The sequence below is a fragment of the Typopeltis vanoorti genome, chromosome 3 (genome assembly GCF_054136105.1).
Source record: "Typopeltis vanoorti isolate ZY-2024b chromosome 3, IOZ_Tvanoo_1.0, whole genome shotgun sequence".
Taxonomy (NCBI): domain Eukaryota; kingdom Metazoa; phylum Arthropoda; class Arachnida; order Uropygi; family Thelyphonidae; genus Typopeltis; species Typopeltis vanoorti.
In genome coordinates, this window is record NC_143551.1 from 49,379,064 (window position 1) to 49,392,243 (window position 13,180).

At 36.6% G+C, this 13,180-nt stretch overlaps 1 protein-coding gene across 1 annotated transcript in view; it reads right to left on the minus strand.

The window, feature by feature from the left end:
* LOC150108112 (cytosolic 5'-nucleotidase 3-like) overlaps nt 1-13,180 on the minus strand; it is a 133,776-nt gene that overhangs the window by 69,281 nt on the left and 51,315 nt on the right. Inside the window, exon 4 of the mRNA XM_090390601.1 lies at nt 8,360-8,406. Coding sequence (XP_090246727.1) covers nt 8,360-8,406 — 47 coding nt within the window. The remainder of the gene's footprint in view (nt 1-8,359; nt 8,407-13,180) is intronic.

Below are 13,180 nucleotides of genomic sequence, written 5' to 3' on the forward strand. Positions count from 1 at the left end.
TTTTTTTTTCCGATATTTCGGCAACGTCACGTTGCCATCTTCTAAAGGAACTTACAAAAAAAGTTACGTGCACGTAGGCACTACAACACAGAAACTGGGAATGAAGAGATGAAGCTATTGTTCTCCTAACAGTCCTGATGGTGCCCTCTAGCGGGCTAAGTAGGTGTTCTTGGCTGTTGGGCTGAAGGTCTGCTGATGTAGGCCTCCCAAATTTGGGGCAGTCGCATACAACCAAATTTGTTGAGGTTTGGAGAATTTCTTAGGGCTGAGGCCGATTCCATAAAGAGTCTTTCAAATTTGTATTTGCTAGGGTGTATCACTGTAGCTTTCTTCCACCGTATTCTGTGGCGTGTATCCAGAGCATGGTCCGCAAGCCCAGAATGACTGTATTTGTGAAAACAGATGTAGTCCTTGTGTTCCGAAATTCTGATATTCGCTGTCCTGCCTGTTTGGCCAAAGTAAGACAGTTTACAACTGCAAGGGACCTGGTAAACACCAGGTAGGTCTAGGGGAAGTGGTTGGTCTTTAGTGGAGCGGATAAGGGATGCCAATTTTCTGTAAGGTTTGTAACAGGAGGTCAGGTCATGTTTTTTTAAGATTTTGGTAATCTTTTCCGAGGTGCCTCGGATGTAGGGAATGGTGATGGATTTAGAGTAATCCTTGTTGTGGAGGGGGGGGGAATCTGTGGTTTGTAGGTTCTAATATTTTTTGGATTTTTTTTTTTTTGGGGGGGGGGTAGCCATTGGCTGAGAAAGTGTTGAGGATGTGATTTAGTTCAGTGTTTAGGGCCAAGTCGTTTGAACAGATCAGTTTAGCCCTGTTGTATAGTGTTTTCACTACTCCATATTGTTGTGAGGGGGAGGGGTGGGATTGTTGGTGAATGTATCTGCCTGTATGGGTGGGTTTTCTGTAAACTGAGAAAACCAAGGTGCCATTAGGCTGGCGGGTGACTAGTGTGTCTAGGAAAGGGAGGCTGTTGTTTTCCTCTTTTTCTAGAGTGAATTTGATTCTGGGGTGTTGGTTGTTTAAGTGTGTTAAGAAGGAGAGAAGTGTTTCAGAGCCATGTGGCCAAATAGCAAACACATCATCAACATAGCGAAGCCATATGGTTGGTTTTTGTGGGGCAGAGGCTAAGGCTTTTTCTTCAAAGGTCTCCATAAAGAAATTGGCCAAGGGTGGGGAGAGTGGTGAACCCATGGCTGTCCCCTCTATTGGTTTGTAGAATTTTCCCTGCCAAACGAAATAGCCTGAGTTCATCGTGAACTGAAATAAGGCTGAGATATCGGGAGAAAATTTAGCTTGGATTAGCTCTAAAGTTTCCTTGAGTGGAACATTTGTAAATAAAGAGGAGACATCAAAGCTGACCATTATGTCAGTATGTTGGAGTGTAAGGTTTTCTATGCTGGCTTTGAAATAGGCTGAGTTTTTTATGTGTGATGGTGTGTTGCCAGTATAGTGTGTGAGCTCTTTGGCCAAATGTTTAGCTAATTTGTATGTGGGGGAATCAATGCCATCCTCTATGGGATGTAATGGCACATTTTCTTTGTGTATTTTTGGGAGTCCGTAAATACGGGGGGGAGGGGTATAGAGTTAAACGGCTTTAATCTGTTGGTAACTTCTACAGGCCAAGAAGTGACTCTTAAGGAGCCTGTGAAGTTTTCTAATTTGAGAGTTGGTGGGATTGTAATTGATAGGGAGGTAAGTGGCCCGATCTAATAGAAGAGCATTCAGCTTACCTGTGTAGTCCTTTTGGTTAAGTACTACAGTTGCATTTCCTTTATCCGCTTTGGTGATAACTAATTCTTTATTATTCTTCATTTCCTGTAGAGCTTTATATTCCTTATTGGATATGTTGGTTTTTGGTGGTCTTGCTATGGAAAGGACACAGGCTACATCCAGTCTTACACTGTTGGCGACTTGATGTGGAAGGTGGCAGATTCCGCGTTCGATCTGGATCATAATATCCTCACTAGGTATTTTATTGGGAGGAATGGCGAAGTTGTGTCCACGTGACAGTGCGTTGAGTGCTTCAGGCTTCAGGGTGACTGAAGAAAGGTTGATTAGTGTTGGTAGCAGGTTTTGGAAAGATGTTAGAGTTCTTTTTTAATTTTTCGAACTTTTTCATCTGTCGGCCTCGTATTTTTTTAAATTCTTTTTCGGCAGTGGTACATGAGATGTCATGTAAAATTGACCAAAGTTCGTGGTTCAAAATGCACAAAAGCTCATCTTCGACGGCACGAATAGCTTTGTTAATGTCCGCTAACGACCGCGTGGCAGTGATTTGTTCGCGTAGCAACGCGTAGCTAGCACGGTTATATATTCGGAGAGCTTTTTGTGACACAAACCGGTGCTTGAATTTTACACAGTTCGGGATTATTTTATTATCCCGGCAGCGTTTCAGGAACGCTAGACGATTAAATTGACTAGATAGCTTCAATTTCAATTTACCATATTGGCGGGCCTTCCGTGCAATTGTATCTCCATAGATGATGTTGATTCTCGTAGACAAGCTTATACGTTGGTTATGCATTATTAAAACACTTAAGGAATTGAACAACGTAGTTAAGGATATAAATTAAATTAAACTTTAATAAATATTTTCCGATATTTCGGCAACGTCACGTTGCCATCTTCTAAAGGAAAAACACTATACAACAGGGCTAAACTAATCTGTTCAAACGACTTGGCCCTAAACACTGAACTAAATCACATCCTCAACACTTTCTCAGCCAATGCTACCCCCCCCAAAAAAATATTAGAACCTACAAACCACAGATCCCCCCCCCCCCCTCCACAACAAGGATTACTCTAAATCCATCACCATTCCCTACATCCGAGGCACCTTGGAAAAGATTACCAAAATCTTAAAAAAACATGACCTGACCTCCTGTTACAAACCTTACAGAAAATTGGCATCCCTTATCCGCTCCACTAAAGACCAACCACTTCCGCTAGACCTACCTGGTGTTTACCAGGTCCCTTGCAGTTGTAAACTGTTTTACTTTGGCCAAACAGGCAGGACAGCGAATATCAGAATTTCGGAACACAAGGACTACATCCGTTTTCACAAATACAGTCATTCTGGGCTTGCGGACCATGCTCTGGATACACGCCACAGAATACGGTGGAAGAAAGCTACAGTGATACACCGTAGGAAATACAAATTTGAAAGACTCTTTATGGAATCAGCCTCAGCCCTAAGAAATTCTCCAAACCTCAACAAATTTGGTCGTATGCGACTGCCCCAAATTTGGGAGGCCTACATCAGCAGACCTTCAGCCCAACGGCCAAGAACACCTACTTAGCCCGCTAGAGGGCACCATCAGGACTGTTAGGAGAACAATAGCTTCATCTCTTCATTCCCAGTTTCTGTGTTGTAGTGCCTACGTGCACGTAACTTTTTTTGTAAGTTCCTTTAGAAGATGGCAACGTGACGTTGCCGAAATATCGAAAAAAAATATATATATATATTTATTAAAGTTTAATTTATATCCTTAACTACGTTGTTCAATTCCTTAAGTGTTTTAATAATGCATAACCAATGTATAAGCTTGTCTACAAGAATTCCATCAATGTAGTACACAGGTGGTAATCTTTTAATCCCAAAATGCATGACTTTACACTTTTCCACATTGAACTGACATCCATTATCTTTTGCCCATTTTACCAGCTTATTTAAATCATCCTGCAAACTTTCAACATCAGCTTGATTTTTTATTGCGCTACACAACTTTGCATCATCAGCAAACAACTGAATATCTCCCTTTAAGCCATTTCCTATATCATTTATATACAAATTAAACAGCATTGGCCCAAGCACAGAGCCTGTTCAAAACTAAATAGTGATCACTTCCTATTTCAAATCCTCTGTATACTGTTTTCCCTGAACCAGTGAGAAAACATTGCTTTCAACTATAACATAGTCAATGAGACTTTTATTTCTTTCATCTTCTTTCTATGCAAATTTGTGCACATTTTTATGTTATATGGTTAGCAATAACTAATCCATGTCCTAAATAGAAATCCAGCAGACATTTACTATTATTATTAGCTTTGTGCTTTTCTCCAAATTTTCCCAAAACATTTCTATGTGTGGTAATCATTTCCTACTTTGCTGTTTAGACCTCCAACAAGGACCAATTTTTTCCTTTTTCATTGAGCCAGCTTCTCTAATGCCTGAAAAAATTCCTCCATTTCTTTCTTGGCACAACCTTCAATGGGACAATAAACACAAATAAGTGTCATTGTCCAGTTCCCCATTTGTCCACATCACTCTAATTGATACTGCCTGCCATTCAAGAAGATTATCCCCATATTTAGTATTGAATACTACAGCTACTCCCTGTTTTCACTGATAGTTATTGCCAAAGTATCAGAATATAACATTTTGTATTTGTAACTTGAAAGATTTCATCTGTTTTCTGTCCTCTTTGTTTTGGTCATGCCTATTATGTCAATCTGTTACTTATCCAATTCTTCTGCTAGTTCCATTTCTTTTGTATTGATGCTTCTTACGTTGATAGTACCAATCTTGAACTCTGTTCTGTAGAAAGGCTAGACTATTATTAGTTTCCTTTTCCATTGTAAATTGGATTCTAGAGTGAGAACTATTGAAGTGACAGAGAAGTCTAATGTGTCTGGGACATGAGACACCAAATAGCAAACACGTCATCTACATATCTTAATCAGATAAAGGTTTGAGAGGTGCTGAGTCAAGAGCTTGTTTTTTAAAATCTTCAATGAAAAAATTGGCAAAGGGGGAGAGAGGAAATCCCATAGAGGTATCCTCTATCTGTTTATGAATTTTGTTCTTCCACGAGAAATAACCAGAATGAATAGGAAAGGAAAAGAGGTCTCTGAGAGGTCAAGTGGGGAAGCACTTTTTTAAAGGCAATAAGATGTCATTTAAGGCAGCATTTCTCAAACTTCTTTCATGTGCTCCATTTTTTAATATTAGTTTTGTGGCACCCTCCCCCACCTTCCCCCCCCTTTCAATTCTTGTGTTGAGACACTGACAAAACCCATAAAAGTTAGCAAAACAAAACAAAACAAAAAACAAACAAACTAGGAAGTAATTACAATTTTTAAATATTCATATAAATTTAAATATGTCATTAAATCTTTTGAAAATTGTATAGATCTGGCATCACTGCACAGACCGTTGAATCATATTGGCATTTCAGAAACATTCACAATTCCATCACGGAAGCCTCGAATGTTCTGGAAATGTTTCTGCGAGTATAAATAAGGCTTGAAATGGCAAGATGGCAGTAACACTACAACAGTGAGAAGTCGATGGTCGGCATTATTTTACGCCTATTCACATCGACTGTGACATAAAAACAATCTTTTCTAGTGTAGAAAAATGGATAAATTTTTAATTGCACATAAGCGGGCATTTGACGACTATGGAGCGCCGACATCAACAAATTCAGGTTCACAGAATATCACTCTGAAAGTAAAATCAAGAAAGTACAACAGAATATTTAGATTTCGGTTTTACAAAGACTAAAGTAAATGATGAAGAAAGACTACTGTGTGTTACTTGTTTGAAAATTTTGGCAGCTGATAGCATGAAACTGAATATACTTAAAAGACATTTGGAAACACTTCATAAGGAGTATGTTAACAAACCTCGAAAGGTCTTTGCTGTTAAACTGAAATGTTTTGAAATGCAAAAATCTAGCATTAAAAAAGCTTTACCAGCATCTTACAAAGTTGCATATAAAATAGCTAGGTGCAAAAAGCCCCGCACTATCGGAGAAGACCTTATTCTGCCAGCTGCGATTGATATCGTGGAAACTATGCTTGGAGAAAGTTTTACTAAACAACTACAGTGCATATCTCTATCAAATGATACTGTTGCTCGGTGAATTGGTGATATGTGAGGATATGCAGCAACAACTTTTGTCGAAGCTTTGTGACCAATTATTCTCAATTCAGCTTAATGAGGCAACAAATAGCAACAAGGATCGTCATTTAATTGCTTATGTTTGATTTTGCGATGGATTATCGGCAGTTGAAGATTTATTGATTTTTAAATAATTTTGTGTCAATAAATAGTTTCATTAAATGCGTTTGTTTCAATAAAGTAGATTTTCTTCGGCATCGGCATCGTTAACAATTAGATTTGCAATAGAGTTTTAAAATTAGAAGAGTTTTTTTTATGTATGATGTGGTATGACCAGTAGGGGAGGGGGGGGGGAAGCAAGAGATTTTGCTAACTGTTTGGATAAGGATAATTTATAACATGGAGAATGTGTCTTAAGAGTAGAACTGGATTGGTGAATTTTAGGTAAACCATATATCGGGGGGGGGGGGGGGGATTAAGGAGGTTACAATTCTTTGTGATGTCAGGAGGCCAGGAAGAAACTTTTTTGAGTAGGCTTTTTAATTTCTTGATTGGCAATTTGGTGGGATCATGATCTAAAGGTTGAGCAGTATCAAAGAATGATATCCATTTTCTTATTGTATTCACTGAAACTGAGGATTGTATTTCTTAAAGAAATGCAATCTTTGCACCACTTTCAGGCCCCACTTAAAACTAGCTATTCTTATCTGCTCCACTAAAGACAAATTCCCTCCTCTCTCAGTTCTAGGTGTATACAGTTTCTTGTTCCTGCAAGTTTGTCTGCTATGAACAGACAGGAAGATCAGCTACCATCCGCATGGAAGAACATAAAGCATCTGCAGTCATGACTATGGTCAATCTGGCCTTCCAGACCATGCTTTGGATACAGTTCACTGAATCAACTGGAAAAAACCATCATGCTCCATCACAGTAAATTTAGAAGAACTAAACTATTTTTAGAATCTGCTGCTGCTCTCAAAAATCAATCTCATTTAAATAAATATGGCTGAATAAAACTACCCAAAATATGAGAAACACTAATATTTTGAGATCCCAGTTTACATTCTAGGTCACCAACAGGTGTTCACACAGGGTGCCCCCACCTAGTCAGGACTCTGGTCTTTTGTCCACATGTTTCACTTAATTTTGTGCTGCCTGTGTGTGTGTTACGAGCCTTACTTCCTGATGATGCTGTAATTGAGAAGAAATACTGGAAGAATTAAATACCATTTTGAATCCTTTCTTGGTGCTGTTTCACTCTTAATAAAGTTTTAACATGAGTTTCTCCCAGCACTTAAGCCTTAACACATGTTTACTGTTATTCATTATCTATATGGATCACATAATGAGAGAAAGTGACATTAGTCGTGAAATCAAAATTAGAGGTATTCAAGATCAGCTCTTCAATTTATGAAGATGTTATACTCTTAAATAAATCCAGTACAAGTTTACAGGATTAATTAACTAAATTAAGTAACTGCTACAACATTTAGCATGAAAATCAGCAATGAAAAGGTGAAGACTATGAAAATAGGCAAGAACATTGAAATGTCAGCTGCATCCTGACTTAAAGAACAAGTAGAATATCTTGGCTTATATTTAGTTCTGAGGGAAGGTGAAAAATTAAATACTGAATCAGACAAGAGAATAAGGAAAGCTGGTATGATGGGGAGTCAGATGAATAAATTTATATGGAATAAAGAGAAATCAGATGATAGTCAAAACACTAAACTAACAGTATACAAGACAAACCTATTTTAACTTATGGACCTGAGAGTTATGTTAGAAATAAAGCAGTTGATCAAAAACTAAAGACGACAGATATGAGAGTCCTGAGAAAGATTAGGGGCATGTACAGATGGCATTAGTGGCAATATCATATTAAAAACAAGGATATTAGAAAGAACTCAACATTGTTAGCATCCAGGAATGTGTTAGCAGAGCTAATCTCAGGTGGTATGGTCATTCAAACAGAAAGAGAAAAGGTTACCAAAAGAGGTCTTTGAAGCCATGATTGAAGGAAAAAGAACCAGAGAAAGACTAACATCTAGGTCAATGAATGCAGTTTGAAGTACCTTAGAGGACTGAAATATGAGATCTGACAATACTGAACTAATATAGATAATAAATAACAGTGATACTGGAGAAAAACTGTCAACGAGAAGTTTGTAATAATGTAAACTTTCATGTAGTACTTATAATAGCATCCTACATTTTCCTTGAGGGTATATATCAGAAATCTGATAATGATGAATTACATTAAGTGGATTTACAGGCAAGTGGTAGTGAGGGACATTTAAAATGACCAACGTGTTGTGCATGAGATTCATAATGTATTATGATATGCAGACAGGTTTGTCAATAGGCTTGCCAATATCTACTTTTAGCCAGCATGTTCATAAAATTGTCTGAGAAAGAGGTTCTGAAGAATTACAATTTACACCTAAAAATAACAAGAAACTTTTTTTATTTGCTGACTTACATGTTAAAAAAAACAAAAAAACTTACCTGATGCCTATTTTCATCTGAAATGATTGGACTGTTGTCTAAAATATCTGTTATAAAAGAAATAAAATATTCAGACTTCAAAGTATGCACTTAAATATATATATATATTATTGATCATAATTTACTCGGTAGAAAATGTATATAAAAATGAATTTAAATGACTCTATACAGAGAAAGAAAAGTTTAATGTTAAGATACGACTAGTTTCGTTGAAATTCAACTTCTTCAGGTATCACAGGCAAAGAATTAAATAAAAAATAACAGAGATATGATAAAATACATTAACAGATCTAGTATAAAACACACAAGTACATTTAAAAACAGGAATGCGTGCTTGAGTTCCAACTGAAGTTGACTACATGCGTGAGCTGACATGAGTGCACCAGTATTGGACATTGGCAATGTGTGCATCAGAAATATTGTAGCTAAGGCTGTTATTAATATGAGATGAATCAAGCGATATTTCTCTAGATTCAATTATTCTTCTTTCAAGTTCATCATAACACACATGGATATTAGAAGTTTGTGGCCAGTCTACAAGGTGTTGGCGGCCTTCATCTGAGTTGATAGAGAAGAGAACGTGGCTAGAGAGAGCACTGGCCCTGGTTCTGTTGTAGGAAATGTCTCTTTGGAGTTCTTCCATGCGTAAAAGGATGGATTTAGCTGCCTTGCCATAGTATGGTTTGCCACCATCACACAAGATAGAGTATAGAGTCATTTAAATTCATTTATATATATAAGGATCAAATTGTTTCATAATTCAATGACATTATGAAATGCTTGAAAAGAAAAACGCCTAAAAGCAATTCAACACAACTAAAGAATAAATGCTGCAAAATGTGGCTTCTGTCAAGTGTGAAAATATTTTTATTTTTATTTTTATTTTTTTTTTTTTATCACAACTTACAACTATGGGGGGGGGGGGAAGAGAAACAGTTTGTATAGTTAGTAAATTTCCTTACCAACAGCATAGCATTGCAAGACTTTTCAGTAGTTTGTTATAGTGAGTGACTTTATTATAATGGTGTTTAGTATATTTATTTATTATACTGGTGTTTTATTATAGTGAGTGTTTTTGTTATTATAATGGTGTTTTTGCTATAGTGAGATTCATCAATATAAGTGATCCATTCAAAAAACAACCGAGAAAATATTTCTTAAAAGGATTTGTTCAAATTTAGTTAATACAAATCAGTAAAACTGGATGTTTCCTATTTAGGTCAATTCATGAGCAATGTCTTTGACTTAATAGTGAAGGTAGACTGATAAAGTTCAGTATGCCAGGTTGACAAACGTTTTGGACAACAAGAAATATTAAATTCTCGTAGAAAGGCTTAGACGTTGGTTAAACATGCTTATCAAATAATTTAAGGAATTTATAACGTACACAGGATATAAATTAAATTAAACTTTAATCTATATTTTCAATGTTTCGGCAACGTCACGTTGCCATCTTCACAGGAACTTAAAATAAAGATACGTGCATGCAGGCACTACACACAGTAAATGAGGACGAAGTAGGAAGCTACTGTTTCTCCTAAAAGTCCTGATGGTGCCCCCCAAGTGGGCTATGTAGGTATTCTTGGCCGTTGGGCTGAAGGTCTTCTGATGTAAGTCTCCCAAATTTGGGGCAGTCTCATGTAACCAAATTTGTTGAGGTTTGGACTGTTTCTTAGGGCTGAGACTGATTCCATGAATAGCCTTTCAAATTTGAAAGGCTATTCATGGAATCAGCCTATTCGTGGTTGGTCAAGTGGTTGGCATGTCCATACTCCAACCAATAGGTTGTGGGTTTGAATCCTGCTGTAGATGTGGATGTTTATGATTGTAGTTAATTAAGTGGTAGATGACTTTCATCACCTGATGTGAGACCATTGCCCCACTTATTGGAGATCTGAAGTGGCTTGAAAAAGTTCCATTTTTGGTCTCCAGAGCAGGGTAAATAAAAATACAAAAATATGTATAAAATTAATAAAAAATAGAAAAAATCCTTAGTCCTCCCATGGTACTAATGTACTATAAGTCCTCCCATGGTACTAATGTACTATAAGTCCTCCCATGGTACTAATGTACTATAAGTCCTCCCATGGTACTAATGTACTATAAGTAATTATCGATAAAATGCAAAAGAGGTATATAAAATTACTAAAATATGTACTGTATTTTTTGATAGATAACACACGCGTTATCTATACAAAAAAGTCTAAATTCGTTAAAAATGAACATGCGTGGTATACGTTTGAAAGATATGAGAGGTAAATCAAATGTAATAACAAAAGTAAGGTAGAAGTATTACTTAATATTTATTGAACATTACACTATTCAAATCCAAAAAATTCTTCATCAGACTTAATATAAAGAATCAGTTGTTTTAAAAATTCCGTTTGGTATTTCTTCAGCTTCATAATCATTGTCACCGGACACCACTGCATTCCCTTGTGCTTTAATGAAACCATTTCTAACTTACAGTTGGAAATTTTCACACTTACAGCAGCCCAGCTTTCTACAATCCACGTAACTATATCTTTATAGGACGTTCTTTTCATCTGCCCTGTTTTGTTATATTCATGGATGCCATTCATCATCCAGTTTTCCCCTCTTAGCCCGCAAATTGTCTTTGAATGGTTTATTTACTGCAAGATCAGGGGGTTGGAGTTTTTTTGTTAAACCACCTGGAATGACGGCCAATTTGGAATTACTTGCAATTGTTTTAACTTCTACTGTCGTGTGTGACCTACACGAATCCAACACTAACAAAGATTTTGGGTTGAAAAATGCCATTTTTCTCTTTCACCACACATTCCCCAACCAAAATTTCATAACCTCAGAATTTATCCAACCTTTATCATTAGCAGTAGCAATAATATCTTTGGAATCACAACCTTTTGGAACAGTCTTTCTTTTGAAAATCACCATCGGTGGCAGTTTGAAACCATCTGCAGTTACACAGAGAACCACAATAAAGTTAGACCTTTCGTGCCCTGTTGTAGCAGCTGAAACCTCTTTTGCTCCCTTCAGATTCACAGTCCTAGAACTAGGCATGTCAAAACTTACGGGAACCTCATCTATATTCCCAAAGTGTCAAGCATCAACCCCACACAAGTTTTGTCTCAGAAACAAACGAAATTTAGCTACTTTCGTTTCCCAGTCACATGGCAAATTTTGTTCAACACTAGTGGAGGAGCACACACTTAAATTGTTTATCTTCATAAATAGATATTCTCATACCTTTAGCTCTTTCACTAACACCCCAATCAAACAGTTTTTTTCTATGGTTGGCCACAAGCACCTTCTAAACCTCATAGCACGTTTCCTCATATGTAAACATTTCAGGACTGTTTCAGCCTTTCACCATTCACGAACACTACTTTCTCCAACACTGAACAATCTACTAGCTTCACGATTCCCTTTTTTCCTTTGCTACTTCTACCACTTTAAGCTTGAACTGCGCTGTGTAGGATTTTCTCTGAGAAGTACCTCTGTCTTCCATGGGTAATTCAGATCTAATAACAAAATATAAACAAATAATTATTTACTTTATTATAATACAGCTATAATGCCTGCTTCAGTTTAGGAGTGCCCCTGTTTAAATGTCATTGGCTATTTACTCATGGGTTCTTAGGGCATTATGAGTGTAGATGTACTAAAAAGTATATGTAGCTTAAGGAATAGAAATTGCACATACCTTTTTCTGGGTGTTGTGGCTTTTCCTCTGTCTGCGATGTCGAGAACTGCAGAGTGTGTGTGTGTGGTGTGTGTGTGGGGGGGTAGGCAGTTTATTTACTTTATGAAATATTTTAAAACAGGATGTACTTAATAATCGACCACTGCTACTAGCAACGCAAGTGCTTTTAAAGAATTCCTCCATCCTCTGTCTGTACATTCTAACTCTACCGCTAGTTGGCGCATGTGCGTTATCTATACATCAAAAGGAGTGATGAAAATGTTGGGGGTGCGCGTTATCTATAGAAAAATATGGTAAATTAAAAAAAAAAAACAACTCCTTATCCATGGTACAAATGTAGTATAGTTTTATAGAAACCCTTTATGGGCGTGAGGCATATGAGGTTTCTATAAAAAAATTTTTATGAGGCATAAAAAAAAACTACATTAAGTAATACTTTGCTTGATTCTGCCCTGTTTAATAGTTCATTAATATAACCAAACTGATCAGTGAATACTAATCAGGAATGGAAACCTTGTAAGACTATGGTTCAGGAAAGACCTACAGTCTGGTTCCTCATGTAAAATACAGTATACTTACTGACTTTGAAGGAAAATTGCTTAAAGTTCCTTACTGTTCTAGTTATTTGTGCTTTCATTTATCTAATGAAATATAATGTTATAATGACCTTGTTTAGTGCTTCACACTTTAGGAATGTATCCTGAGTGCTAACTAGGGTATTACTGTATTGCATTTTATTTGAAAGCAATGGGGATGGTTATTTTTACTGAATCCATATGATTCTGATAATATCATTGAATCATAGTAGTAGTGCAAAGGTTAAGATATTAGAAAAACCATCAAATTTCAAAAAAAGGGAAAGTAAGAGATAATTTTTGCTTGAACAAATGATTTAAGAGGCAAAAAAAAAAGTATACAAAAAGAGGATATGAATTACTGGAGGAAGCATAAGAATAAGTGAGAGAGAGAGAATTAAGTTTGTAGGTCTACTGACAAGATTGCACTGAGAAGGGCCATTGCAAATGAGTTCAGTTGTGTAGGAATAATAATGTACAGTTTTAGAATGTTTGGTGTGAACTTGATGGATGAAAAAATGTCTATAAACTGATGGTCAGCAATGAATAGAAATAGAAAAT